The sequence below is a fragment of the Podarcis muralis genome, chromosome 5 (genome assembly GCF_964188315.1).
Source record: "Podarcis muralis chromosome 5, rPodMur119.hap1.1, whole genome shotgun sequence".
Classification (NCBI taxonomy): Eukaryota; Metazoa; Chordata; class Lepidosauria; order Squamata; family Lacertidae; genus Podarcis; species Podarcis muralis.
Window position 1 is genome coordinate 58,619,058 of NC_135659.1, and position 26,079 is coordinate 58,645,136.

The following is a 26,079-nucleotide window of genomic DNA, read 5'->3' on the forward strand; positions in this document are numbered from 1 at the left end:
GCTGAGGAACATTGTGTTTGTGTTCAGGTGTTTGTGTTCAGGTTAAGTCTTCATCATTCTGTGACATCCTATGGTTGGTCTAGACTCAACCAGCCAAGAATTTAATCTACATTGCAGTTACTGTAGGCCATGTGAGTGAGTTTCATGGCTGAGCAGAGAGATTTGAATCAGGGTTCCACATGTCCAAACCAAATATTTTAGATCATTCCAGCTTGTACTGAATTGGGCTCATTTGGGAGGAAGGGCAGGAATAAATTTAATAAACAACAAAATTGTTTCTGTTGAATTAAGTCATGTAGGACCATCTCCATATCCCCCCATCCCCATTTTCCAGATAATGCAGTGGGAGAGAATGCATTGTAGAGATCCAGGATAATTCTTAAAGCCAATGACTGAAACTTCACGTGGAGGATGTGGTTTTCCATAGCTCAGAAAAAGCTAATCAAATTCAAATCAGGGTGCAGATTGCTTTAGGCTCTTAGAAACTGGTACATTTGTCAGTGAACCTCAACACTTGCAAGTAATTTGGGGACATTATTGATGATGCCATGAGCCATGCTGATCCAAACATAGTGCAATTCAAGAATGAGACTCTGAATTTGAGAGTGCACCTATTTTCACCTTGATTTTCTTACTGGATGCCAAATTCTGTACCACTTCTGGCATGCTGTCTCTACCTTGGTGTTTAAGGACCAGTTCCTTGATTGCCTGCCTGTGACTCAGGTTGAAACCCTCCATCCTTTAAGCATAGCTAACTACATACAGTACACCGAAAGGCACACCCTGAATTCTGACACACAGTATATAGTGCTGCTGTTCGCAGTTGCTGTTTTCTCGAATGCACAGTGGATTTCTGCAGTTGCATCACGGTGAAAAACCATCTGCAGCTTGAGTGAGCTACTATTTTTCCGAATAGGGCCAAGCTCTACACAAGAATAGGTTTAACATGAATGTCAACTATAAGATAAAAAATTTTAAAAATCCTTCCAGTATCGCCTTAGAGACCAACTAAGTTAGTTATTGGTATGCGCTTTCGTGTGCATGCACGAAAGACTTAGTCTCTAAGGTGCTACTGGAAGGAATTTTTTAATTTTTTATTTTGTTTCGACTACAGCAGACCAACATGGCTACCTACCTGTAACTAGAACTATAAGTTCTGAGAGTTTTCACGTGATATCATACCCAGAGTAAGGATGGAGATTATGTAGAAGTTCTGTGGAAAGTCGGGGATTGCAGGTAAAGAAGGGAGATTTTGTCACAGCCAAAATAATCTTGACACATGATTTGTTCACAAATCAAAACAAGCCACGCCTTCCAAAAGATAGTAATCAGATTTCATTTATTTTGGATACATTCGTAGTGCACATTAAAATAAGACACGAGCGCTCCTCAATCACATGGCACTGCTAATGCTATTTGCTTTGAAGGATACAATCGGATGAGATACAAAGAGAGAATGAACGGAGGATACACAGCAGGAACCAGTGAAGAAAGAAACCACAGAGCAGCTTTTGTGGCCAGAGCAGCTGGGCATCCCCAAGTGCCTTTGCTTTCCTGCCACATCAGATAGTCAGCAAAGACATCAGTACTAGTTAACTATGAAGAAAACTGCACAGGGTAAAAGCTTGAGATCTGCCTAGCTAAAGCTGGGCTTTTCAAAATGAATCACTTGCAGAGGAAAGGGTATCCCCTTTACGTAACCAGATTCCTCCCCAATCTATCCCCTCACTCATCCTAGTCACTGGCTTGCATATGCCAATCTGGTAACTTCCTTAGCTAATGGTTTAGATTCTTTCTCCTAAAGTAGCTGTAGGAATTTAGCATATTTTCACAGAAGTTCAGAGGTTAAAGTTCCTGAGAGGACATCGTGACGAGGTGGCCACAATCCCTAGGAAACAGAACACGTGTGCCTTTACTGCCTGCACATCAGCAAAAATACTAGCAGAGGCAGGTTGTCTTGCCACTAGAATGAGAGAAAATGGCACCTTGTGTCATTGGCACAGCTGTTAAAAAGACAGTGCCAATCTGCTTTTTATGCAATCTAGCAATTAAAGAAAGGGTCAATGTTATGTACTGAGTTGAACGACTCCAAGTATATTTCAGTCAACAAGCCACGCGAAAATATAAGCAAAATAGTTGGGGGCAAATGTTAAGAAAAGTTACGAATGCAAATAAAGAATAGTCACCCTTTCTTCCACAAGGGACAAGATGACTCCCCAAGCAAGAGTACAGATACACTCATTTTGGAGCAATGGCAAGTATATTGGGAATTAAGAGGTATGTGGGCAGCCCTTTCACACTGGCTGCAAAACTAAAGTCACAACCAACCAGAGATTACATTTGACATACAAACTAACTTCAGTCATAACGATTCTTGCTTGGCACTTATGTCACTCAAACCCTTTGTAAACACCAGTTAATCTTCATAATACCTCTATGAAGTGAGTAGGTACCACCATTACTCAGCTTCACAACTTGTAGTTCCTGCTCCTGCCTCATGAGAAATGATGTGGACATTGTAATGGTAAACAAACATACCCACTAAGGCTCCTCTTTTAAATGCTGATTTTTACTACCCAAGGGATTTGGGGATAAACATATTAAGATGTTCCAGAAGCTTAAAGGCTAAGAAAAGTTTTAAAAACAGCAAGCTGGGAGATCCCCTTAGGATACAGATTATTGTTTCCCTACTATGAGACAAAGTTGGTGCAGACTATACAGACTAACATGGGGATTAGATCACAGAAGTCATAAAACCATAGGTAGTCTAAGGTTGCCATTTTACTTTCCCTCCCCGCTCATCCCACCCGACACAGGGAGACTCAGTGCATTTACCAGTTGTGTGGGAGGCAATAAATCATGACAGCTTTCTACATTGGCCATGCAAAGAAAAGCTATACTATGGGGAGGGAGATTGCCTAACACACTATTGCTAAAAGCATGGGGTTTCTGCAGGGTGAGGGGAACGTGGCGATCCAAGTTAGGCCAGAACAGGACATTGCCTTGGTAGTTGACCAAAGCATTGTGTTGAACTTAATTGTCTTTCTCATAGCACCAGATAGAGCTTTAAAAGCAGGTAGATATCCACTTGGGATGCTGAGCACCTTATATCGGGAGATGGGGCAGCACAGCAGCTGGTTTACAAAAGGAAAAAAGGCCTTTTTCTTCCATTTGCTTTATCAATTAAGGCTAGCATGGCACATGTAACAAATGAGAGAAAATAAGCTCCACTTGCACCCTTAAGCCACATTTTGTCAATGGTTGTTTAAAAGCAAGGCAAGTATGTGCAAATCAAAAGGTCAAAAACAACCCACTGCATGAAAACCAACACAAAATGATTAGGAAACAAAGAAAATATTTTCTTGTCATAAGCTGGACTTGATGAGGCCTACTACTAGAACCAAATGTATCTGGTTTCATGCTGTGGAAGTTGATCAAGGGCTGAACTGAAGCACTTTGGACTTTCGTTTTCCTTATTTATATTAAATAGATTATCCATGAGTTTTCATTAAAAGCTCCGGGCTTATGAGGAAGAGTAGAAAGGTCCCACATGTGGCTGGGAAAATTACAATTATTTAAGATCCATTTTTATAATATCAATATTTATAAGATCAATTTTAGACTCTCTTTAGAATTATCATCCTTCCCCCACCCCAGCCTCTTTTTTCATGATGGAGGAAAGTCTGTCCCAAATAGGTCTGCAGCAGGCAGCTACCCCAGATGTGTAGCTTTCTCCATCACTCATCTCTATAATGGGGGAAGCTGCACCTGTTGAATTTGTGCCCATCATGGACCTATTAATGAGCTTTTGTCAAGGGAGAAAGTGGCACCCCAGCACTTCTGGTCAAAAAGATTGGAAGAGCACCACGTTCCATTGGGTCAGTGTGGCTGTGCAAAGAGTCTTGTAGATCTACTAAAAAATTAACAGGCAGACTACAGGAAGAGTTGATGACAAAGGGACATACACTTCCGAAAGACAACACTAGGTGGCAGCCCTCTGCTTGTTTCACTGCAACTGATTCAGTCTGTCTCTATAGGGCAATCAATACTAAAAGTCAGTGGCGTAGCGTGGGTTGTCAGCACCCGGGGCAAGGCAAGTAATTTGCGCCCCCTAACCCGTGGATTTGCGCCCCCTAACCCGTGGATTTGCCCTAACCCCCAGATGTTGCGCCCGGTGCGGCCAGCCCCCCCTGCACCCCCCACGCTACGCCACTGCTAAAAGTTACACCTGCTTTAATGATGCTGGAGGTAATCAGATTCCCCTACAACTTTATTTTAAAAACAAAAAAAACCTGGTACAAAATAAGGTAAGAAGAAAGACTATTGAAAGGGCATGCAGAGCATGTACCTAGTCTTTCCCCAACAACAAAACTCACAGATCTCACTTTGGTTGCTTGTTCACTTTCTCATACTATATTCAATAGTGAAATGGTACAAAATGAGGTAAGAAGAAAGGCTACTGATGGCCCTTTGCCTGAAAAACAAACTTTGCACTGAAATGTTTTTAGGAAAAAAAGAAAACTTATTTGCAACAATTCTTCATGCTGTTTTACTCTTGTCACCAAAAAGAAATCTCGGTTCGGGCTCTAAAATTTAGCACATCCATCTCTACGTTCCATTGATATCTTTAAGATAAATCCAAGCACCTTCTTGACTAGACTGTCCACCTTAACTGTGGGATCCCCCTACACCTGTGGCTCTTAAACTGTGGTCCACAAGACTGCAATGGATGCAACAAGGGGGGAATCCTGAAGATTTGACATCGTCACTGTGGTCATCTGCCCTGCTGAAGCCATGTGGAGCAGCCGCCCCATGCAAGCCTTCCCAGGTGACCTCTCATGGGGCAGCTGCAATATTACAATCAGTCTCGAATCCCAGTACACAGACTGACAAACATCTTCTGTATTCTGGCTGTATTCACACAGAAGTGGGAAGGACAAGATGTTCAAAAGGGAGTGAGCAGGGGAACAATAGCTTGTATGGTGCAAGAGGGTCCATACGCAGGAGGAGCTTAAGACACGGCAAGGTGGCTTTCCCCTGCTGCATTTCAAGTTGCCTTTACACTTCCTGTACGCACCAGAGCAGCGGCAGGAGTGCCATCACCCAATGCATGGTGCTTGATTTGTTTTCCCCCGTATCTGCAACACCTCTGGACTCCTATTCCAGGAAACAGTCATCTGCACACGTCCTGTCTTCTGTGCATGCGCAACGGCTGTCTGAACTGTGCACATCTCAGCTTAAACCAAATTGGATGGAAGTTGGTTTGAGGAGAAACACATCAAACAGAAGCATTTCTTGGGAAAACACAGGATGCATGTGCAATGTGACTAACGCCATGTGCACTGAGGCTCATGGATGGAGTGCACTGGAGCCAGAGGAAACAGGAGTGTGTGCACAGGCCTTAGTCTATAAGCTTTTCACACAGCCTCCCACATGGAAGCTGTAGGATATAAGAGCATGGGAAACAGCTGTATACCATCAGACCATCGGTCTATCTGCCTCGGACTTGCCAGTATCGGCTCTCAAAACCTTTCTCAACCCGACCTGAAGATGCCAGACTGATGCTTTGCAAGGCATGAGCTCTACCACTGAGCTAAGGGCCCTTCCCTCTGAATATGAAAATATGGTGACTGACAAAAAAGAAACAACTCAGAAGAGTGGTCTGCAATGCAGTAGTTAAGAAAAAGTAGCCATGAAGCAGCTTCCAGAAACTCTGAAATACCTTCTTGTTTGGCTTACTGAACTTTCCCAGTGGCTTCAGACATACTGAGCTTTTCCAATGGCTTCAGGGGCACAAAGTCCATAAAGCTGCACAGCTTCTCAGGACTGTAAGGCGCTGCAGTTATCTCCGGAAAAGCCACCTCTGGGGGAAGAACTGCAGCAGCAAAGAGAAATGGCCACAATCACATTCCCTGCTGTAGGGTTATTTTTAGTCTAAACCAGCCCTGGCAGTCACAGTGAAACAAAGCCGTGCTTGTCAATAAAGTTATGCAAAAAGCTCTATTTAGACGCCGATTATCCACAAAAGGTGGGCTGGGATCCACCAAAGTATTCAAAGAAGCAGTGTGAGGGGGTCGGTAAGGCTGCTGGAATTGAGAGATGGGCACAATCAGGTGAGGTGGAGGGAGAGAGATTCCAAAGGACACTAGCAAAAGAGTGAGCTGCACCTAAATCCACATCCCTCCGTGGCACTACTATAAGAAGGTTGGCTTCTTGGGAAGTTTCTGCGGAGCTACTAGCAAGGCAGTGTTGAAAAGTTTGTTAGGGGCTTTGTTAGTAAAAGGTAAAGGGGACCCCTGACCATTTGGTCCAGTCGTGACAGACTCTGGGGTTGCGGCGCTCACCTCGCTTTATTGGCTGAGGGAGCCGGCGTACAGTTTCTGGGTCATGTGGCCAGCATGACTAAGCCGATTCCGGCGAACCAGAGCAGCGCACGGAAGCGCCGTTTACCTTCCCGCTGGAGCGGTACCTATTTATCTACTTGCACTTTGATGTGCTTTCGAACTGCTAGGTTGGCAGGAGCAGGGACCCAGCAACGGGAGCTCACCCCGTCACGGGGATTCGAACCGCTGACCTTCTGATCGGCAAGTCCTAGGCTCAGTGGTTTAACCCACAACGCCACCTGCATCCCGGGGCTTTGTTAGGGGTTGGCAATTTACAGTCCCACAGTTCTTTTTTGCTGCAATGGTGGAGAGATGTGCATTACACCCAATAAGAAGAAAGGAACTTGAGCTACGAGATCAGATTTGTCGGCATGTGGAGCCAACTTTGTAAGTACGTGGTGCTAGGACCATCCTTGCCTTCATTTCCAAACTTCTGCAAAGGAGCCGTGCTAGTCCGCTAGACTAAATCCCTTCCTTCCTTACTTACTGCCACTATTTTGCCTTCAATTGGCACGGGGGGGGGGGGGCGACCTCCCCCATCCCCACTGTCACAAAAGAGGAATGAACTACAAAGTCATTATACTCTATATTTACTTGGCACTTCAACTCTTGACATACATAAATAAATTAAATAAATAAATAAATAAATAAAGGGAGACCCCACCTCCCAGAAAAATAAATAAATGAATAAATAAAATTAACATGGATTTAAAAAATAAATATATTTCTGCATTCCTTCAAAAATAAAAAGGTATAAACTTTCTAGCCCTCATGCCCTACCTGTACTGTTTTTGGAGGTGTTTCTTCCTCCACAAATATTCCTTTGCTTTACATAAAAACCCCACATTCTGTCAGCAGGATCCTCAAGAGGATCCAATGAAAACGGGAAGGCTTTCCAAACATGATTCCTATATAAAGGGGCAGGGGAGGGGAGAACAAGTAGCACTGATCACTAATGCTCCCCCCTCCCTGCTATCAAACAAGTCAAGTTTTCAAACACTTGGCAAGACTTCAAGAACTACACGGCAGGAGAAATGGGGGGGGGGCTGGGAAGAGGCACAAATAGGCTACATTTCTCAAGTTAGCTTGATGGAGCCATCCCAGTGAGTCGCACTGGGAAACAGGAGGAGCAATGGGAAGATGGCAATGATGCTATGATTAGTTGAAGAGCCGGTGTGAAGCCACAATGCGGTGCTCAGGTCGGCCGTTCCTCCTAGAGAGGCAGGTCAGTGCTGTTATGCCGCGTTTTCCTGGAAGTCCCGTCGTCCCGAGGCAGCGCCCTCTGCAGGCTGGACATGGCTGCTGTCTTTTTGAGGTCAATGACCGCATAGGAATCCGTCCTGCGGGCTGGGTGGGCGGCAGAACGTGAGGCACAGGGGACCGGGGTGCTCCGGCACCCTTTGTGGGGGTCGTCCTCCAGTTCCACCTGGATGTAGTTGAGCTGCCTCGTCTGCTCTGAGCAAGGCCGGCGGAAGTCAAAATTGAAGACGTTGGGCGTGCAGCTGCGGCGTCGTTGCAAGCAGCCCCCCCTGCGCAGGCCCCCCTGCAGCACAGCGCTTTCTGAGTTCATGTAGTTTTGCAAAGGGTCGTCTTCCTCGAGTTCTGGGTAACCGTTAGGGGAAGGCGTCATTGCGTCGCCAGAGTCCTCCTCCTCCTCCTCCTGGTCCTGCCTTAGCGGCTGGCACTCCCACACGGGCGGCAGCGAAGGCAGGTTCTCGTAGTGCAGCAGGGTGGCCCGGCGGTGAGAGCAGCCGGGGGGGTTCAGATCCTCACGGGCAATTTTCAAGCGCCTGGTGCCCCGGCGAAGCAAGGCACCTCGGGACGGCAGGAGGCCGTTGATGTTCTCGTACACGTACTTGGGGGTGAGGCATTCGTCTTTGCACTCGTTGTTGTTGTTGTTGGGGGTGCACATATGCCCTGCGCACTCCCAGTGGGGCCGGCAGAAGCCGTCGCATTTCATCATGTGCCTGTACCCAGGGGCAGGACCCAACATGAACTTCACCTCCCCTGGCTGTAAGTAAACCTGGGGGTTCCGGTCCTCTAGCGAGCAGCTATGGCTGGGATGGGAAACAGGAGGGTGGACTTCAGGCAAGGAGTGCATGCAGTGGCGACCCCTCATCTCCTCCTCACCGCTGGTTGTGTTCACATAGGTGTGGGACTGCAAGGAGAGAAGATGGATGAGGAGGTGGCAAAGAGGAGAACAACAGCTGCCAGCAAACCTATACATGGGGGTATTCTGAAGGACCAAGGTGTCACCTGGAGGTGTTGACATGGCTGGAGGAGAGTCTGCTTTCAGAAGAGGAGGGACTTGCAGTAATGGGTCTGAGAGGCAAAGTAAGCATAAAGCAGAGACGGGGAAATTGTAGCCTCTAGATCAGTGGTTCTCAACCTGTGGGCCCCCAGATGTTGTTGGACTACAACTCCCATCATCCCTGAGCTCTGGCCTTGCTAGCTAGGGGTGATGGGGGTTGTAGTTCAACAACATCTGGGGACTCACAGGTTGAGAAAGGCTGCTCTAGATGATGTTGGCTCCAATTCCCATCAGTCCCAGCCCGCCTGGTCAATAGTGGCAGTTGTAGTCCAACCACATCTGCAGGGCCACAGGTTCCCTATCTCTGCCATTAGGTGGCATGAGACCTCCCTGAAGCAACTTACCACGTACTAAGCTTAAAATAACTACCTTCAAAAGTGAAGGTAAACTTGATAATAAAGTTGCAATCCTAAATACACTTGTTAGGGAATTAGCCCTATTAAACACAGCGAGACTTACCGTATTTTTCGCCCTATAAGACACACTTTTTCTCCTCCAAAAATGGAGGGGAAATGTATGTAAGTCCTATTGGGCGAATGCAGGCTTTTGCTGAAGCTTGGAGAGTGAGAGGGGTCGGTGCCCACTGACCCCTCTCTCTCTCCAGGCTTCAGGAAGCTATCCATAAGCCTGGGGAGCCCGCGGGAGTTCCCGCAGGGCTCCCTAGGCTGCGGATAGCAGCCTGCTGCACGGAGCGCGGGGCGTGCTGAAGCAGAGCGCCCCGTGCTTCGGGCAGATCTCCGCAGCCTAGGGAGCCCTGCGGGAGTTCCCGTGGCTGGTGGGGAGGAATAATTTTTTTCCCCTTTATTCCGCCCCCCCCCCCAAAAAAAACCTGGGTGCGTCCTATGGGCCGGTGCGTCCTATAGGGCGAAAAATACGGTACTTCTGAGTACATATGCCTAGGATCGTACTAGCTTATACATAAATGACTACAAAGGTTTAGATTTAGTTCCCACAAAGCAGAAAGGCTTGTTCATTTTCGTTTTCATCACACAGCTCAACTCATCAAAATTCTCATTATTATTTTTAAAATCCTTGATTTAACTTCTGTTTTTCTTTGTATTTTCATTCACCTTGCACTGTTCATTGTGAACACAGAATTAATGAATTCACAATTTACAAATGAATCCAGGTAGAACTCATGTATCTTATCATGAAATAGTCAGGCAGGGAGGCAGAAAAAATACAGCCGGCTACAGTATAAAGATAAATCACTCTGGTTAAAAGGAACCAAAGTTTGATGCCTGTGATACAAGTACGGTGTCTCCTTTTGCAACCTTCTATATCTTCATAACAGTCATGTGATATAGCTAAGGCTGAGAATAGATGACTGGCTCAAGGCAGGTAGTAAGCAAAAACAATGATGTGTTTAGTGCACTTAAAATGTGAGACTGCACATGTTCAGAGTATTTTCTTTTTGTTTATCAAGCTTGGCAAAAAAAATAATTGTTTGGGTGTCGCTGAGAGCTGAGAAACGCCACAAGTATTTTTATAGTCTGCGAAAGCTTTTGCCGTAATAAATGCATTAGTCTTTAAAATACCACATGACTTATTTTGAGCTACCTTATTCCTTGCATTCCTTTTGCGGGGGCAGGTGGGCTCTATTTTCGGAATTGCACCAGGGCCTCCAACCACCTTAATTTGGCCTTGACCATAAGGAGAACTTACTTGCTCATCAGGGACAATGAGGGCATGCGTGGAGTCCTCGCCAACTGAGGAATGCCTTAGGCTGCTCATGGAGGCGTGTCTGGCGGCAGGGCAAGATGGGGCCTCCACAGGGAAGCTGTGGAATCCGTTGGGAAACCCTGGAACTGTATATCCGAGAGCTGGAGAAAGATGAGATCAGCCTTAGAGCATGAGCGCAACTAGCAGAGCCTCCAAACTAGCCTTAGATAATATCCTGTACACATTTGCAAAGTAAAAACAAGCAAAAGGCAAGCGGAAGTAGATTGATCAGTGATGGTCTCCACTGTAAGGATATTGCTTAGAAACCAAACCATATGGCTACCTGTGGCAAAACGTAGAGATGTAGAAATCCCTAAGCCAAATCCAAGCACAGAACAAAACTTTATTTCTCGACCCAATACAGACATCAAGAATCTAAAGATTCCAGGCAAGCTTTCTACAGTAGCTTGGACGGATTCTGATGGAAATTACAGTGAAGTTCAAAACACGATCTGACAACTGCTGTTTTAAACAGTTGCCTTGGAAAGAAGGGAGCACAAAACTTAAGACTTTACAGTAAGCATACCACACAGGACGTATGGGCACAAGTGCTAGGGCTACACTGGAGAAGTAGACTGCAGAAACAGCTTGCCTGGTAGGGCAGAGTCGCGAAGCTAGCTTCCTGGCAGGTGTGTTATTGCTGCTTACCAAGAGGGAAAGGGGGAGGGGGAAGCATGTTTGCAAAATAATGAGAGCATTGGATTGGCTCCGTTAGTGCGCCTGCATGATGGTATACTCCTCACTGCCTCACCTTCCCAGTATATGGTAGCTAGAATTGCAGCAATGCCCACCAGAAGAGTAGTTTCTGGTATACAGTGGTACCTCGGGTTACATATGCTTCAGGTTACATACGCTTCAGGTTACAGACTCTGCTAACCCAGAAATAGTGCTTCAGGTTAAGAACTTTGCTTCAGGATGAGAACAGAAATCGTGCTCCAGTGGCATGGCGGCAGCAGGAGGCCCCATTAGCTAAAGTGGTGCTTCAGGTTAAGAACAGTTTCAGGTTAAGTATGGACCTCCGGAAGGAATTAAGTACTTAACCCGAGGTACCACTGTACTGGCCTTCTGGCCTCAACTATAAGCTCTTTACAGTGGAAGGGCTGAGCTCCAACCAAACACTGATCCTGCCAAATCCCCTGGGGATTGTACAAAAGGCAGGGACACTCTTGGGCCTTTCACAGGGCCTTACTTGAAGGCTTGAAAAGGCCAGTTTGGCCTCATACAAATATTCCACCTCCCTGCTCACTGGAACAAACTGTGGTTGGTGCCATAAGGCTAGTATACAACTCTACACCCCCACTCCCCTCTCTGTCTGACAAATTGAGAGATGACCTTACTATTGGGTGTCTGGGGTGTCCGGGGCAGTTCCAGTTCAGCAGCATGACTGTTCCTCGTGATGACAACAGGCTCTTCCACCACATTGATGCTGTTACACTGCATCAGTTCCTGCAGCAAGTTGAAAATCTCCTCTGCTCTTGAGCACTTGAATGCAAAAATTCCTAGGCAAATATCAAGAGTGTTGGAGAAAAGAGGAAGATTTGTTTTAACGCCATGCAGTCTGGGTCTCCACACGGAAGCTACTTACATAATGCAATGAAATTTACTGCAACGTATGCCAGTGCTAAGAGTTAGGCAGGGTTGGTGGTGGGGGAACTGATTTAATAGGAATGAATAAAAGAATTGTATGAACCAAATGGATAAAGTCATCTGGATTAAACTGCAAATCAAAATAGAAACACCTGAGATTGAAAAGGCACCTTGTCTTAGAAGAGCCATTAGGGCATGCCATAGCATGGCTATTAAGTAAATATATTTACTTACTTAAATATATAACCCTATTCTTGGGCCTGAAGTTAGGCCCCCTAGATATCTTACAGCATAAAAAAGCAATATAAAGGAGGAGGAGGAGGAGGAGGAGGAGGAGGAGGAGGAGGAGGAGGAGTTTGGATTTGATATCCCGCTTTATCACACCCTAAGGAGTCTCAAAGCGGCTAACCATCTCCTTTCCCTTCCTCTCCCACAACAAACACTCTGTGAGGAGAGTGGGGCTGAGAGACTTCAAAGAAGTGTGACTGGCCCAAGGTCACCCAGCAGCTGCATGTGGAGGAGCGGAGATGCGAACCCAGTTCCCCAGATTACAAGACTACCGCTCTTAACCACTACACCATGTAGGCAGAAGGTAGATCAGGATGTACTGGTAGATTTTGGGGTGATCTACAGTAGATCAAAAGAGGTTTCTAATTCCCAACCTAAATTAGGCAGCTGAAATGAAGAAAGAGAACCAGGATTTGACTTTTATGTTAAAAGGTGCTCAGTTTAGTTCTGGTGTGAAAGCAGATCCTTACGCTCAGAATGTGATCGGAGGCATGTTGTTCTAATAATGTGTCTTTTGCTACCGGCTCTAGATGGGAGATCTTAGGGTTTTAGAAAAAAGCAAAGTAGATCTGACAAATTTGACATCAGCACACCCCTGATATAATGTACTTGTAAATCAATTAAAACCTTATTTATTTATATATGAATATACTTATATGTCATCATCGCATAAATAATACAAAAGTTGTTTAGAATAGTATCTCTAAATAATAAAAACACATAAAAATTAAAATCAAAGACCATTGACTAATCCAAGAAAAGAAAACTAGCAACATTAAAATTAACCAAAGTCCTTTTAAAATAGTTATGATTCCACTGTACACTTGCCTAAGGAGTAAATTCAACGAGGCCAGGTAGATAGTAGTGGACAGCACAGTGGAGCTGCATCATCTACCTTACCTCCCTCCAGCCTAATTGCTGCTGCATATTGGGGGAGAGAGAAGGAGGCGCAAGGTGGCAATGAGGTTGGAGTGGTGCAAACAAGTCAGCAGAAGCACTGGATTTGCACCACACCCACCTTGCAGCCACTTTGCCCCTCCCCATTTTCATCCCAGCAGCAACTCAGCTGGAGGAAGGTTGGGTAAATGGCGTGGCCCCTCTGTGTTGTCCATTACTGCAGACCAACGTCCTTGAGGAGAGAGTTCCAGAGGCATTGAAAAAGTCCTGCTCCTTGTCACCAGCCTGATGTTTGCATGCTGAGACCACCAGAGCACATGTGCAAGAGGAAGAAAGAACACTTCATATGAGAGACAAGGCTGGTTTTTGTCGTTGAAGCTCCTTGAATGTTGTACATTTTTCTCTGCAGGCAGCTATTTACAGCTACAGAGACAGACAGAAAAAGGTGGGGAGGGGAAGTTATGGTCTGACCAGCTTGTTACACTATTCTGACCGTGAAGAATACATTGAACCTGTTTAAACACATTCCTCTGCCACAGAAAGCGAGAGTTCTCTTCGCGATCAGAGCACAATCCAGAACTGTTGGCGGAAATGAGGCATTTTATTATAACGTTAGGGAGGTGGATGTCTTCCAAAAAAGTTTTAATGAAAAATTGAAATATATTTTTTTCTCAACAATTCCAACCCTTCTCTTATCCACTCACCCTGCCCCTTTCTATATGCCAGTTAACAAGAGGGAGACAAAAGGTGAGGAAGAGAGAACGAGTAAGGAAGTAGCAAAATAAGGCTTGTGCTGGGCACGGTAAGCCTGTAATAGCAGAGGTAAGGCATGAACAGCAAAACATGCCATTTTCCATCTCATTTGCCAGCTCAGTTTTGGAGTTATATCCTTTCCACCAGATCATTCTCATTGACTTCTTATTGACCAGCATGAGCTGAAATGGGTTCACGAATGGAAGGGACCCCCATTTTTATGGTATATCAAACTGCCAACACCTCCCCTTCCCCCATAAATATTTCTATCAATTGTCTGACTGTACTGAGTTAACCAATCGGACATCGGCACGCACAAACACGCACAAAAAAACCATAGCAACCAGGACAAGAGCATGGCAACAACAGCTGCTATTCTGAAGGAAAACGTTCTCGGTTTTCGAAAAAAACAAAACCCAAATAACTCCTACTCTGTTTCTGCCTTATTGTTCCCAGCATAAAGGCAAGGATCATTCAAAGAAAAGAAGAATTTATTGTTGTTGTTTTTGTTGTTTTAAAAAAGCAAAACTTGAAGGGGAATAAAGAAAAGGGAAATGCAAATGAGTCCAAAAGCACACACTTGTGTAGAGAAGTCCAAGGAAACAGCAGGGCCTACAGCCTGTGAATATGAAGCCTGGCTTTCTAACTACAGTACTCTGAGCATTTTTTGTGATTTATCATTATGTATTGGGTAATGCAGACACAAATTGCTGGCACAAAGCGAAGTTGGCACCTGAACAAACCATGGTTTGCAAGCTGGGAGAAAGCCAGAGTAACCACAGCACGATCCACCCCAGACCACCATCATCCCTGCCCTTCCTCCACATAGCCCATAGTACCATATTGCACAGGGCCGTCTATACCCAGGGGTGCAAGGGGTGCAGGGCACCCTGGCGGCGAATTATGGGAGGCGCCAGATGGCTGGCAGGTGCGCAGCTTCCCTCCCAAGCCTCTGTAGGAAACACTCTCCTCCCACAGCGGCATGGGAGAGGGTTGCGCGCCTGCCAACCAGATGGCTGGCAGTGCGCAGCTCCCCCCCCCCCCCCGCACTATCCGTGTATAGGACAACCTCATCTAACACACGGGGAAATATGGTAATTTGGGGGTGCTGGGCGGATCTTTGCACCCTGGCACCACGTATGCTAAAGATGGCCCTGATATAGCATGTGCATTAACACAAATCACAAATACAAGTCATGTTTCCTTAGTTAAAACAGAGGTTCAAACCATGGTTTCAATAGCACTTGCCAATCATGGCTACTCAGGGGAATTTGGTTTGGATTGGTCATGTATCTAAAGCATATCTTAAGAGACCCTTGCATGCGGTTCTCAAGGAATATCAAGGGATATTGCAGCAGGGGTTATGTACTCTGCTAGTGACCATTTTCCCTTCTAATTTCTATTACTACAAAAATATTGGCTGGGTGCCTATGGAGACTACAGATGGACCTTTGATATGACCCAGCAGGGCAGAATTGATCTTATGATATGGTGTCAGCTTTCAATTATATTAAAACTTAACTGACTGTCTCACTATTATCCATTTAATAGTAAATTTAAAATTTAAAAATATCCAATTATCCGACATATTTTAAAAGTGGTATAAGTGCTATCAGAATGCCAGTAACTGAACGATCTTAGCGACCTCACAGTTTAGCAAAGCACAGATCCCAAAGTCCCGAGTCTCACTGCATCCACAAATGATCATAATAAACATTTAACCGAAGGTGGAACTGAAAATTAGCCCTGTATATTACAGGAGGAGAGAATGGTTTCTGCACAAGGATCAGATTTACAGCATGCCATGAGGAGAGAAATTCGCTGTTATCCCAGCTGCCTAGCCTTCTGTAGCAAGAACATTTTGAAGCCACTGTCCCTGCTGAGAAATGCACATACCCTGTCCAGTCAGGCAGCGGCGCCCACTCTCAAAGGAGAAGAGGTTGGAGTCATAGCCATAGCGTCGCAAGCAGAGGTATGGCCACCGAACAGCATCACGTTTGTGTGTGTGCAAAACAAGCTCCCTCTGTGTCAACTCCATAATCCCCGAGCCCAGCTCGTTGCCCTCATCGTCAACATTTGTCACCTGCAGAAACACCAAAACCTGTTGTCAGGAGCTCCAGGCATTATGCCAAATTGCACCTTAGTGGGCAGAACAAATACCATATAAAACAACATTCAAGTGGGTTGTGTTTGCATAGCAAAACACAGTCCCAACGGTATCTCCTTGATACAATTACTTTGGCTCTTGTAGAATGGTGAATTTCTTTTGGGATGACTTTGCTGTCAGGGAAATATATCAGTCAGTTCAATGTACCTGGAGGCTGCTAGCCCAGTCCACAACAAGATTTTAGGCACAAGAGTTGTTATTCTATACCCCAAGAGACTCCTGCCTCTATTAATGGCTATACTTGTACTCAAGCTATATCCCTATTACAAGCTAACCCAAGACTTACTAGCCAACACTGGCCTAATAACTAAAACTACTGAGTGGAATGAGCCATTAAAGCGACTGATCTCATAAGTAATTTCAAGAGCCAGAGTGAGGTTCAACTAAAATGTCACAAAACAGCGAGCAAGCTTTCAGATTCTTCATAACTCTTCATCAGGCTAGATAGTAAGCCAAATGTGTGTTGGGGTGTATTTTTCTTACGGACCAAGATAGCTTTCCTTGCTTTTTATTATCTACTAAGAGGCAACTTAACTGGGAAGCTGAACAGCATAACCTCTACACTACTACCAAATAAAACACACAGAGAACAGGAACCTTTCCAAACTCAAGGGGTAGCAATGCAAAACCACAGAAGGATTTCAATTGTCTCCTCTGTAGAAATGGCTGCCCTTAAGTACTCTAATACCTTGATGGCATGAAGTTTTGTGTGCCTTAACTAACTTTGAATAATTCTAGTGGTAGAACACTTTGAGTAGGATGAATAAGCATGTTACCTTAAACTTGGTGGGGTGGTGATCTGGAACACTGTCTCTGCATGGGCAGCTACAGCAACTCCCCATGATGTCAGCACACTGGGCAAATCCTAGAATGTAAGGAGAAAAAGATTTCCAGCCCTCCAAACGCAGCTTGAAGAAAAGCAAAACACAAGCCACCTCCCCTCTGCCAAACCTTGGAAATATTTCAGAATTAATGTCACTCCGTGTGAGCAGCATCACAGAGTGGCTGCAAGGGAATTTGTGTTTCGCAAGTGAGATTATTTTCAAATTGAGGAATGTTCATATTCCATCCATGCTAAGGAAAAGACCAAAACAATGGCACAACCATTTGGGGACAATTTAATTGCTTTCTATATTTAGAATCACTCCATGAGGATAGTACTGTCAAACCTTAGGGTAGGATTTCAGAGATGAAACATAAATGAGGAAAGAAAGCTCTGGAATCTTAATGCCTTGCTTAATCCTTACCCAGCCATGGCCATTAGTAGCATTTAAGGGGAGGGGAGCAATTCCCACTTTCCCCCCACAGTCCTCTACTGGGTGTCATGGTAACCAGGATGTCAAGACGTTGCCTACAGCTTCAGAGGAACTGTGCCATCCTTCACCTGGTACAGAGAACGGAATCAAAAGAAAGAGAAAGAATATTTAAAAGAATGCAGCATTCAGAATTTGCATTATTTGTTATCACAATTTTTTAAGGGTTGCCTATTATTTACTGTAAAGTAAAATTGTATCAGTAAGGTTTGTCATCACTTTTAAAAGTTCGTCTATCAGATAGCAATTCACCCTAAAATGAAAGCTTGGATTGGCAACAGTATCACTTTCACCTTTACTATGTTCTAGCCTTAATTCAGTTTCTCACTATGAACCTTTGCATAAAAGCAAGAAAAGAAATTGCCTTTGGAAAATGACCCAGGAATCCAGAGTGAAATGATGTTGTGCTCCATTTTGTTCTATCAGGCAGGGTTTGTTCATAGGTTCAGATGCCATTTAGGAGCAGACACCCTGTTCTCTGTACAAGTGCATTCGAAGCATCACTTGGCTTCTAATAGTTACAGACAAAGCAATTCAATGAGGGCAGGTGGGGGAGAGTCTGTGTAGTTTTACTGGTCTCACACCAGTCAGGGTAGAAGCTGGGTGGTGGGGGAGAGGCTGGTCGGAGGAGAGAGAAATATATATGTCAATGCCAGGGCTGGCATTCTTCCCCACCTCTGCATCCTCAGGGGTAACAGAAGGGTTTTGGATCCATCAGCTTCCTTTGACACCCCCCCCCAAAAAAAAGAGAAAACCGTTCATGCCTTCTCCACTGTCAGTAAAAGGCAATGGCAGTGGTTCTTTTTGTGAAGGCTGGAAGGGAACTTCCAAGGGCAGGCCTCTCTCTGGCCACAGATAGGACTATCCACAAAAACCTACGGCTCTTAGGGTGCCCTTCCAGTGACTAAACCTTTGTGCCCTAAGGGTTGTCTATTTTAGTTTTAACTGTCTGGGTTATGACTGGGGGTTTGGGCTAAAAGCTAATGGTATTTCTCACATGCATTTTTATCTGGATAGCATTCTCAACATAGTTAAGTACAACGATTTACAGCATAATGTCGTTGTTTCAGAACAGCTCGGTTTTTTTGCAATTAGTATTTCTCTTCCTCTTCTGACAAATCAGTGTTTTGAATAAAACTACTATTGGACCATATCTGACTGGTTAAAGGAGATCTAACTTTAATTTAGAGACTATAAGTAATATATATAAAATACATTTTTCTTGTATCCATTTGGACACGGATATTTGATAAAAGTGAAATTTTCAATTGCTACTTTAAAATGCACTCAACCCTGAAAGCATGAGTGCCTCATATTTAGGCAATTTAGAATGTAACCCTATACTCACTGACATGGGAGTAAGCCCCACTGAAGTCAATGGGACTTCTGAGTAGGCATATACAGAATTGTGCTAATAGATCTTAAGTTGTGGCTTCCTTCATTTACATGCCTCAGGCAGCCAAGCTACAGCTGAACACCTTCCATAGAGGTTGGCCCACACCCATATAGCAAGTACCGTCTTTTTTGCTCTATAAGACTCACTTTTTCCCTCCTAAAAAGTAAGGGGGAATGTGTGTGCGTCTTATGGAGCGAATGCAGGCTACGCAGCTATCCCAGAAGCCGGAACAGCAAGAGGGATTGCTGCTTTCACTGCGCAGCAATCCCTCTTGCTGTTCTGGCTTCTGAGATTCAGAATAATTTTTTTCCTTGTTTTCCTCCTCCAAAAACTAGGTGCGTCTTGTGGTCTGGTGCATCTTATAGAGCAAAAAATACAGTAGTTATTGCAGAAGTAATCCCCACGACAGGGTGATCTCCTGTTGTTCGGTCCCAGCTCCTGCCAACCTAATAATAATAATAATAACAATAATAATAATAATAATAATAATAATAAATTTTATTTATATCCCGCCCTCCCCAGCTGAAGCCGGGCTCAGGGCGGCTAACAACAATCAAATAATCAATAGCAGTTCGAAAGCATATCAAAGTGCAAGTAGATAAATAGGTACCACACATAATTTTGGCCCAGTATTTGTATAAAATAAGTTAGTAGCTGGCCTAAAGCTCAGATAACACATACTTTTGAATAACCTTAGCACAAAGCAGTGGTTTTTCAAACATGTTTTGAGGGACAACAGAGGTTCCTAAGAAGTGTATCAGGAGTTCTTGCAATGGAAAAGACCAGTAGCGACAGAAAAACTTCCTTCCCATTACTACCGATTTCCCCTTATAATGTGCTGCCCCAGGGAAATGCTGGGTGTCTTTAAGGGCACACGCACAGTTCATGGGGCAACCTTGAGGTCTAATAGTCTTCTCCAGTGTCCCTTATGAACTGAGTTTGTCCCTCTCACAAAGCTTCCCAAAATCCTGTGCAGGTGTTCCTTGGCAGAGAAGTTGATGTGGGAAGCATTTCAACCAGGCAGAAAGTTTGAAAGAACTGAGAAGTAAGAAATACACACAGACTAGTGTGGAATATGGTGGGCAATTTTTAATAAACGAGCAATGGGATTTCAGCAAGGCAAATTAGTAAAAGTGAGAAAATGTAGACAAGCCAACTTAGTCATTCAAGAAATTACAACACACCTGAGGTCTAAAGAGGACCGTAAGATCATTTTTATCAACCAGAGTTTTAGAATTTCCTAATGCTCTGGATTCCAGAAATTCCTTGAGTGATTTGCTCCACTTCCTGGCCATGAATGAAAACTCCTCCTGCTCTCAGTAAAATGATTGATTAAAAAAAATTAAGATGAAAAGCAAACTAAAAAGCCTCTAGTGTCTTAGTTTATCATCAGGAATAGTGCCTGCCTTTTTTCCATCCTCTGGAAGCTCACCTGTCTTCCATGTTTTTGTTGGCTGTTTTTCCTGCTGCCTCCGGCTTGGCTGTAAATTATATTTCCTTTGCACAGGCATGAAGTGCCAAACATTCTGTAACCAATTAATATACAACAAACATCACTACTGTATCTTACAGAGAAGTTCTTCAGGTTATACCCTGAACATGACTCAGAATATTTTCACAGTGGCATCATGTACAAAGCACACCAGTCTCAACCTAGCATGTAAGGAGGAAAAGTAGGGTTGCGACACGCCAATGAATTTCAAGTGAAACATTATCAACTCTTTTGAAAAAAATTAGCCGATTCATCGCTAAAAACATCAAGGGATGTGGCATCGCAACTGAAAGCTGATAAAAGGTATCAAAATGTTACTTTTTATTTAAACCTCTAAGTTGCTTCCACACAAAATATTTACAGGTGATTGCTACTTTAAAATTGTTCTGCTAGCAGCTATTTCCCACGGGATCAGCACAGGAAAGAGTTACCATTGCATCGTAACAGAGCTCAACCTATGCAACAGGAAGTGCCCTCAGAATGATACACTTCCCTTTTCTCCGTCATCATGTTAATTAATATATGGTAACTTGCCTCAGACATAAAGCCTGCTGTAAAATTATCTTAACGCAACAACATACAAAGCATATCAAGTAGGTTTTAAGTGGAAATTAAAGTGAAATTTAAAGTATAACAGGCTTTCACAATGTGTGTGTGTGTACAGCCAGGATCAAAATGAAAAGCTGGTCTTAACCTAAAGAACATTAATGATCTACCAGTCCTAGAGAATGTAAATCTGTAATGCATATTCCTATAAAAAGTAAATCAAGTTTCTAATATAGAGCAGGATACCTGAAGGCAAACAACGTACAGGAAACAAAACAGACAGTGATCCGCACTAAGCACTCAGGTGTGTAAATGCTGGGAAATCTATATACAGTGGAACCTCGGTTTTCGAACGTAATCCATTCCAGAAGACCGACTTCTGAAATGTTCGAAAACCGAGGAATAAAGAGCTGTTGGCAAAGTGAATGGGGAAAAAATGAGAAACGTGCCTCAGAAGCCATTCAACTGGCGTGCTTGAAAATGGAAGCATTCACTTCTGGGTTTTCGGCATTCAGCTTCCGAAACATTCAGAAGCCAAGCTGTTCGAAAACCGAGGTTCCACTGTATTTCAAAGTTCCCAATTTATATTTAGGATTAAAAAGCTGTCAACTGCCCAGTGGAGTAATGAGAGGGGACCTGGCAACAACACAAGCAGGTCTCATCAGTCAAAGTAGTAGTATATTCAAACATAAATTTGTATTACAGAACTTGTATGCATCAGTTATGTGTCTAGCACCCAACAAAGTTCCTTTCTCATTTTAAGACAGTTAAAAACTGTCTTCAAACACTTCGGTCTTGTAGATAATTAACATTTGTTTCCTGCAAACAATTTCCTTATTTCCTTCCCGGCATTAACCATGGTTCCATGCTACAATGCACTAACAAAAACCAAGTTTCCTTAGCCATGGTTTGCAAGAAGGGAGGAGTCATCCCACTCTCAAAATGCTCCCCAGGAACTTCTGGGGGGGAAACACTTCCCATTCCCCTCAGTGGGAGAAGAATTTCTTTTTTTGACAGACAATCTGTCCTGAATATATAAATGAGTCCTTTTCACAAAACAAATGATGTAAAATACATCTTAAAGTCAGTTGATCTATGGTAGTGAAATCAAGTGTTTTATTTGCTACCTATTTCAATTTCATGTTCCTGAATACATCTTTCAATATTCACTTGAAGATCAAACCTCTCCATTCTTAAGGAAATCAGCACTGAGTGCTCACTGGAAGGACAGATCGTGAAGCTGAGGCTCCAATACTTTGGCCACCTCATGAGAAGAGAAGACTCCCTGGAAAAGACCCTGATGTTGGGAAAGATGGAGGGCACAAGGAGAAGGGGACGACAGAGGACAAGATGGTTGGACAGTGTTCTCGAAGCTACCAGCATGAGTTTGACCAAACTGCGGGAGGCAGTGGAAGACAGGAGTGCCTGGCGTGCTCTGGTCCATAGGGTCACGAAGAATCGGACACGACTAAACGACAACAACCCTGCGACAACTGCTCCCTCTATCAACTGAAGATCCCAGCAGCCTGTACACAAACAAATACTGATGTCAAGACATCACATTTGCTTTTGACACCTGAATAGCTAGCTGAACCACCTTTTCTTGTTTCACTGGTTGTATTTGCAAAAAGTGAAAGCAGATAGAGTTCACTAGCACTGAACTAATGTTAATTTCAAATAATGATATGGCTCTCAAGCAGACCACAAGCGAAGGATATACTCAGGGTTCTTGCATATTCTCTGGGTTTGTAAGATTACAGAATTGGTTATCTAACATCTAAATACCGGTATCTAAAGGGCTGTCACATGGAATATGAAGCAAGCTTGTTTTCTCCTGTTCTGGAGGGTAGGATCCAAACCAATGGATTCAAGTTACAAGAAAGGAGATTCCCACTAAACATCAGGAAGAACTTTCTGATGGTAAGAGCTGTCTGACAGTGGAACTGAGTCTCTCGGAAGGTGGTCGGCTCTCCTTCTTTGGACATTTTTAAAAGGCTGGATGGTCATCTGTTGCGGATGCTTTAGTTGAGATTCCTGCATTGCAGGAGGTTGGACAAGATAACCCTCAGGGTCCCTCCCAACATTACAATTTGATGATTTAATGGTTAGCTACTGCAAAAATTGGAGTTGAGAATCACAGCAGTGGCTTTGTGTAAAACCCTCATGGCTCCAAGGGAAATTTGGAAACTATGTTGGTTGTATCTATTGGACACTAAGGGCAGCTTTACATGTACAGTTTCAATGTTTCAATTTGCACATGTAATAAATCAGAACTGCATTCCCATTAAAGCCATGGCTGAAAGATACACAACTCTAATTTTTAAAACCACTTCACAGAGAACTCCAATTGGTTCCAAGTCAATGGTTTTCAGCAATGTACAAGTGGCTTATTTTTTATACCATTCAAATCTAGTTTTGCCCATTAAAATGATAGTATGTGAAGTTTCTACTGATCAGAATAACAGAGTTTCTGGGCCCTGGACAACTCTCTGGATACTTTACCTGCACCCCAATTCTACTGCCGCCCAGTCTTGGTTCCCCTCCCTTCCTGCTTTATGCCACCAAAACCCTTGACAAAAAAATAGAAATCATTTGAAAGACTGACCCCTGAAATCTGACTAATTTGCATAAATTATTCTGAGCCTAGGATATGACTGTCAGTCATATTTATTGCTTTTAGCCAATGGCCTTTGCACTACTTAGCATCTGTAATGCACTCATCACAGTTATCAAGGCAAGTTTCCCAAAAGTGCCGATATATTTAGAAATATAGATATAAATGGAAAATGGTACCACTTGTATCATTCCAATCCAAAACATGTCTGAAACTGCAATCCGATATAAACCTACCTAGGAGTAAGTCCCATTGAATTCACTAAGAGTATGTAGCTATGCATAGGATTGCACGGTGAGCCATACCTTGCTTGGAAACCCTTTTATTCTGTTCTGCTTCTTCAGAGCTCCTGAACCATCACAGGTTAGCTTCCCTTCCCACTATACATGAAGCAGCTGTATGCAAACTTTGTGATGTCTTAAAAGGACTTGCTTCTTGATAAACATTGAAAAATTAGCATGCTTAACTAGTTCCAAATCCTAGAGAGCAACTGCCAGTCAAGGAAAGCACTGCTAACCCAAGGATCTGGCTCAGCATCCAATGTCGGTCCTGACATCCGACGATAAAGCATTTGTGGAAAAGGCAGCAATACACAAGAAAGGAGTGCAAGGAAATATAAAAAGCCAAAGCAAGCCAAGGTGATTGACAAGGAAGAAAGATGCAGAACATCCTAAGTGCCACCAGTGGCGTAGCGTGGGGGGTGCAGGGGGGGCCGGCCGCACCGGGCGCAACATCTGGGGTTAGGGCAAATCCACAGGTTAGGGGGCGCAAAGCCACGGGTTAGGGGGGCGCAAATCCACGGGTTAGGGGGCGCAAATTACTTGCCTTGCCCCGGGTGCTGACAACCCACGCTACGCCACTGAGTGCCACCCTTCTGCTGGGCAGGGCTGGGGAAATGTACTCCTATGCAAAAAAAGGGGGGGCTCCAGCAACTGCCTTCAGTGTTCAGTCCGGGAAAGCAGGAAAAACCCTCCAGACGCGTTCACACAACCAGGGACGCAGGGTGAGAGCAGCGTCACGGAGAGTTACAGGATAGCACACCAACTACAGTGATTCATCACTTGCATGCGAGGGAACGAGGTGTTTGCTTGACTGTTATTTGCTTGGCAATAATAGTGCAATGGCTGAGAGGTGAAGAGCAACCATGAAAAAGGATGCAAACCCTGGGAGATAGATGGTGAAGGGAGGGGGGAGATTATTGGGGGGAGGCGACCCCTGAGAGGCAGGCTGCAGGTGAGCACACGAGGAAAACAGGCGTGCGAGGTGCCCATGTATGGGGGGGAGGGGGCATGACTTGAAAAGGAGGGCAATAATAGTAATGGATAGTGGGAATGAATGCTGGGCTGTGGAGGAGATATGGCAGGTGCGGGGGGAGGCTTGCTGTCCTGGGGAGGGAGGGGAGGGGTGACCCGGGACCTGCGCGAGAGCCTGGCCTAGGGATTCCGCGCCGGCTGGCCGGGGGCAGAGAGGGGAGATTATTCCGTACCTGCGGCGTTGTCCAGGCGCGGAGGGAGCCGTCAGCAGCGGGGGGAGCAGAGTGGCCGCCGCCGCCGCCGCCCCTTCTCCCCAAGTCCAGCTCCGGCCGGGGACGCTGGGAGCAGCGAGCGGGCGGACGCAGCCTAGAGCGTCACTCGCCGGCAGGAGGACCCGGGCCCAAGGCAAGCCGGGCAGGCGAGGGAAAGCGCCCACCAGCGTAGACTTTGTAAAAGTAGAGTGATGATTTCATGGTCTAATGACGGGACTTCCTGGATGCTTTTGACGCCATTTCCCTCCCTTTCTCCCCCCCCCCCCTCCTGCGGGGCAAAGCGACAGCTGCCATTAAGAAAGCAAGGGGGGGGGGAGGCCGGGGGGTGGCGGATCCGCCTGTGACCCCCCCCCCAAAAAAAGGTTTCTGAAATCTATGTGGTTTTCTTTGTTAAAGCAACGCGTTTTTAAGCGTTAAAAATGGCCAACCCAAATGCAATATGTAAGAGCTCCGTTAGCTGCAGTTTAGGGAACAGTGTCTGAGAACTAATGGCTAGCGACCACCCTGCCGGGTAGCCCGCTGCTGGGATTGTAAACTGGAGGCGCAGATGAGGCTGGAAGGGGATTGTCAACAAAAGCTGCAATGTCGCCCAACGTCCAACCCTACGATTCTCCATATTCTGTGTTATGGTTCCCACATGGAAAGGAGGCGGAGGAGGAGCAATCTTGTGTGCTTGGAAACATCTAGCCCACCTTGGCCGCTCGGTCCGTAGTCCTGGCAGGGGCTGGGAAGCTGATCTCGGCCACAGTGCCAGGGAGGAGCGGGGCGGATTAACTCTTTCCCGATCGGCCTGTTTTGGGGACTCTAGTCTAGCAGTTGCTTTCCTGCCGGCGAAAAGCCCTTCTCATCCTCCTCCTCCGCGGGTGACAAAGCATCCGAGGAGGCTGATCTCAGAAATGGCCTCCACGCTGCTCTACTCAGTTGGTAGAGCAAGAGACACTTAAATCTTAAGGTCGTAGGTTCGAGACCCAAGTTGAACAAAAGGCTCCTGCGCGGCAGTGGGTTGGGCTAGATGACCCTCGGAACCCCTTTCCAACTATACAGTTGTATGATTCTCCGATTCCCTGAAGCAGCGGCGGCGCGGC

General features: G+C 45.1%; 1 protein-coding gene across 2 annotated transcripts; it reads right to left on the reverse strand.

Annotated features, from left to right (window-relative positions):
• Nucleotides 1–1,322: 1,322 nt before the first annotated feature.
• FRS3 (fibroblast growth factor receptor substrate 3) lies at nt 1,323–25,302 on the reverse strand. 2 transcript variants are annotated; one of them, XM_028734133.2, is made up of 8 exons: nt 24,956–25,302; nt 20,250–20,343; nt 17,356–17,492; nt 16,885–16,973; nt 15,838–16,024; nt 11,754–11,915; nt 10,360–10,517; nt 1,323–8,541 (listed from the first exon to the last, which is right to left on the reverse strand). In XM_028734133.2, exons 4-8 carry the CDS (start codon nt 16,948–16,950, stop codon nt 7,597–7,599), a joined length of 1,518 nt encoding a protein of 505 aa, XP_028589966.1. In that variant the 5' UTR covers nt 16,951–16,973; nt 17,356–17,492; nt 20,250–20,343; nt 24,956–25,302; the 3' UTR covers nt 1,323–7,596. The 2 variants fall into 2 exon arrangements, with proteins under 2 accessions (XP_028589966.1, XP_028589967.1); XM_028734134.2 differs by lacking the exon at nt 20,250–20,343.
• Nucleotides 25,303–26,079: the final 777 nt, after the last annotated feature.

Excerpts from the sequence above, each read along its gene's own strand:
- FRS3 (XM_028734134.2), bottom strand. The coding sequence starts at position 16,950 with ATGGGGAGTTGCTGTAGCTGCCCATGCAGAGACAGTGTTCCAGATCAC. Across the intron at positions 16,025-16,884 it reads ACCACCCCACCAAGTTTAAG|GTGACAAATGTTGACGATGA; the intron begins GTAACATGCTTA and ends GTGTTTCTGCAG. Across the intron at positions 10,518-11,753 it reads GACACCCCAGACACCCAATA|CTCTCGGATATACAGTTCCA; the intron begins GTAAGGTCATCT and ends ATCTTTCTCCAG.